The 3,604-nt window shown below is 40.9% G+C and overlaps 1 protein-coding gene across 1 annotated transcript; it reads left to right on the top strand.

Annotated features, from left to right (window-relative positions):
• The first annotated feature begins 1,687 nt into the window (after positions 1-1,687).
• LOC145986777 (uncharacterized) lies at positions 1,688-2,095 on the top strand. Its single transcript, XM_083121198.1, has one exon. The coding sequence runs from the start codon at positions 1,688-1,690 to the stop codon at positions 2,093-2,095; it is 408 nt and encodes a 135-aa protein (XP_082977324.1).
• Positions 2,096-3,604: the final 1,509 nt, after the last annotated feature.

Consider the following 3,604-nt stretch of genomic DNA (forward strand, 5'->3'; position numbering starts at 1 on the left):
GTGACTGGATCTTCAAAATAGACATAATATCTGTTTTATGGAGGTGTCTGAGAGAAGGAATTCTATGGCGAGCAATTGCGAGGAAAAAGCTGAGGACAGAATCAATCCAGGAAAGATTAGTTTTAGAAGCCATAGTCCAGATGGGGGATCAGTATTCAAGAATGGGAGAGATAAAGGAATTGAAATATATGCTAATGGCTGATTGGGTTTGGATTTCAGGGAACCTGTACAGAATACCAAGGAGACGCATGGCTCGTTTAGAAGTATATGTAATGTGATCACTGAAGTTTAGCTTTTCATCGATCATAACACCAAGATCTTTTTGAGAGGAAACATTTTTGATGGGACAGTTTTTTTTTTTTTTTTTTGTTTTTTTACAGGATATGGTGAGGCAGGAGCATTTCTGAGGATTCAATTCAAGTTTCCACTGGCGATACCACAAAAGTAGTTCTATAAGAGCTTGTTGTAGGATTAGTGAATCACGTTCCGATGAAATTTCTTTGAAGAGTTTACAGTCATCGGCAAAGAGAAGTACATTTATGGGAAGAGAAGACAGTCAGTCGGGCAGATCATCCATGTAAAGAAGGAACAAAAGTAGGCCTAAGACAGTCCCCTGGAGGACACGAGACAGGATGGGTAGAAAGGTGGAAGAGGAGCCAGAGACGATAACATGCTGTTTTCGTGCGTGCAGATAGTCTGTTAGAAGTCAAAGAGCTATATGAAAGCAGCTGACCTTGAACAAGCCTCGATGCACAGTAGCAAAAGGAGGAAGTACAGACTGCCGTGAAAAACGTGCTAAGGTTTTCTTTGTTTCTCGAGCAGTAAGAAGCGGTTAGGTTTTCGTTGTGACTGTTCATGTTTCTTCCGTGTGATCACAAAAATTTGTCAATATACGTGTGCAAGATGGCTACAGAAACACCTAAGCATCGTGTTCTACACAAACAAGCGCAAGATGTTGTGTACAGTGTATCAATTCTTCCAAAGTGAATCTCGCAGTGCAGACAGTGCCTCATGTTTGTCAGGGAGCAGTGTTGCCAAATGTCAGGAGCGTACAGCGGCTGCATGTGGGATAGGTCTTCGTACAGTTCAGACGATTGCGAAGGAAGCCAGGTCGTCGATCAGTGAGGGTCGGTTTCTTTTCGCTCGCCTGGCAAACGTCGTAATCGGTGAAAGAATGTTACGCACTTGGATGATTTTGATTAAGGGGTATTGCGTAATATTATATTTGATATGTACTCAAATGGCGAACTTCCTACTGCAGTGAAACTTAGGGCTAAATTGAAGGAAGCTATCGGGTTTGCAGGCAGTATGTGGTCAGTGTTAATAATTTTGAAAAACCTGGGGTTCAGATATAGGAAAGGCAACAACGGGAGGAAATTTTTAATGGAGAGGAGTGATGTTGTAGCTGTGAGAGTGATCTTCCTCAGAACCATGCACGAAATCAGGAAAGCTGGTACTACAAATAAGGTACTGCAAATATATACTATTTAGATGAAACCTGGGTCAACAAGAATCACAAGAAGACGAGCTGCTGGAGAATGAGTGATGGTTCTGGTGGGTTAAAGGTGCCATTAGGAAAAGGTGCTTGTCTTATAGTGTGTCATGCTGGTTCAGCTGCTACAGCTTTGTGCCCCAAAGTAAATTAGCTTTCCACTCCAAAACAAACAGTACTGACTATCATTCAGAAATGACGTCTGCCATGTTCCGAAAGTGGTTTCGCGAGCAGTTCTTGCAGTTTCTTGCTCCTGAATCTGTGATTGTAATGGACAATGCAAACATACATTCCTTGCAAGTGAATAAAACACCTTGGCTCTGTAACAAGAACATTCCCCACACAAGCATGCAAACCCGAGCAGAATTGTTGCAGTTGGTGAAACATCATACACCAACTCACAAAAGTTACGAAATCGATATAATAGCAAGAGAATATGGTCACAGAGTTGTTCGTCTCCCACCTTATCATTGTCAGTACAACCTGATTGAAATTATTTGGGCCGGGTACGTAGCTGACATAGAGAAACTGACTCACGAAGCAATAGACAGAATAGATGTTTCCGAGTGGGCAGATTGTGTGGCTCACGCAGAGAAAATATAAGAAGATGACTTCCAGCATGAGATAGTCAGGTCATTATAAATTTGCAAGACACAGATTCCGAAGAACTTCAATCAAGTGACGAGGTTGACAGCAGTACGGAATGAGCGTTATGTAAGTAAATGGCATTTTAATTTATTTTTTCATTTCATATTATGCATGCCAGACAGTTGTTTTGTTATTGCAAGTGCCACAAGACTGGCACGTGGTATCTGCGGCAAACGAAGTTGCCTTTGCCGTGCCGCGAAAGAATGAATCGAGTTCTTCTCTCATTTTCTCAGTAACCAAATAACATATTGCTGTAAATATTACACGAACTTAAAATTTGGAGTTTTCTTTGTAACTTTCTCACTGGAAGGTATTTCAAATCTAATTTAATAAAAATCGGCTCGCAAGAGAACTTTTTCTCTATACAATAATGGCCAATAAAATATTTCATTTCTTTCACTTACTTTCAAGATTCTACGCGTTTAATTTACAGCACAATACGATTGTCTAAAGCTTTCTGGTAATACTCGTGCAGGATTGGTATTGATTGTTGCAATAATATCTGTGCAGCGGCAATTTACAATTGTTCGAATGTAAGCCGTTGTTTTTTATTTTGTAAGAGCTGGCGAGAACCCCGAATGGTGAGTAGGTGGCAACAGCGGAAATGTATCTCCCTCTCTCCCTGCGTGGACTTGTCAAGGTCAGCCACTTTCATATCGCTCCTCGGATCTAGCAAAGATAGAAGTTTACCATGGATGTGAAATGTGGATTGTAATTTATGAAGGAGATTATGGTTAATTTTATCGAAAGCTTTTGAAATGTCCAAATATATAACATCAAGCTAGGAATTGTTTGAGATAGACTGAGTAGCATGAGAAAGTAATACATAGTTTGGTCAAACAAGAGCTACCTCGAAGAAAACCATGCTGAGCAGTATTTATAAAGGGGAGGGGATGTGAACCTTAGCAGCCTGTCTTTGATAATTTCCTCATAGATGATAGAGAGAGGTGACAAAAGAGAGATTGGTTGATAAGATTTTATAGAATGTTTGTCTCCAGATTTATAGATCGGTACAACATTTGCACGTTTGAACAGTTCAGGAAACACACTTGCATAAAAACACTTGTTTAGTAAGAGACACAGAGGGTGAGCCAGGGAGTCAGCAGTGTTGCGAAGGAAAATTGTCAGACTTTCATCGGGGTCTAAGGACCGGTGCAACGACAAAGAGAGTAGGAGAGATTTGACTTCCTGAGGGGTTTTAATCGAAGAGAGAGTGTGGGAACTAACAGACTTAACAAGAGTTAAGCGGAGGGGAGACGCACAACAACATCGAGAGAAACATGATATACATGATCTGAGGGCAGCAAATTCCTTTCAGGTGTTATCTCTAGTTTGCACAGTGTTGCCAGCACAGTCCAAATTGCTTTCTCCATGCATTTTGTGCATGTTATGCTGCTTCAACCCCATGCCGTGTATGAAAGTGTCGAGAAACCACTGATCACTTGAACAATTTACGATTCCAGT

The sequence above is a fragment of the Lepisma saccharinum genome, chromosome 1, assembly GCF_977018435.1.
Source record: "Lepisma saccharinum chromosome 1, izLepSacc3.1, whole genome shotgun sequence".
NCBI lineage: Eukaryota > Metazoa > Arthropoda > Insecta > Zygentoma > Lepismatidae > Lepisma > Lepisma saccharinum.

What these genes read in the sequence shown, in the direction of transcription:
- LOC145986777 (XM_083121198.1), top strand. Translation starts at nt 1,688, where the DNA reads ATGACGTCTGCCATGTTCCGAAAGTGGTTTCGCGAGCAGTTCTTGCAG.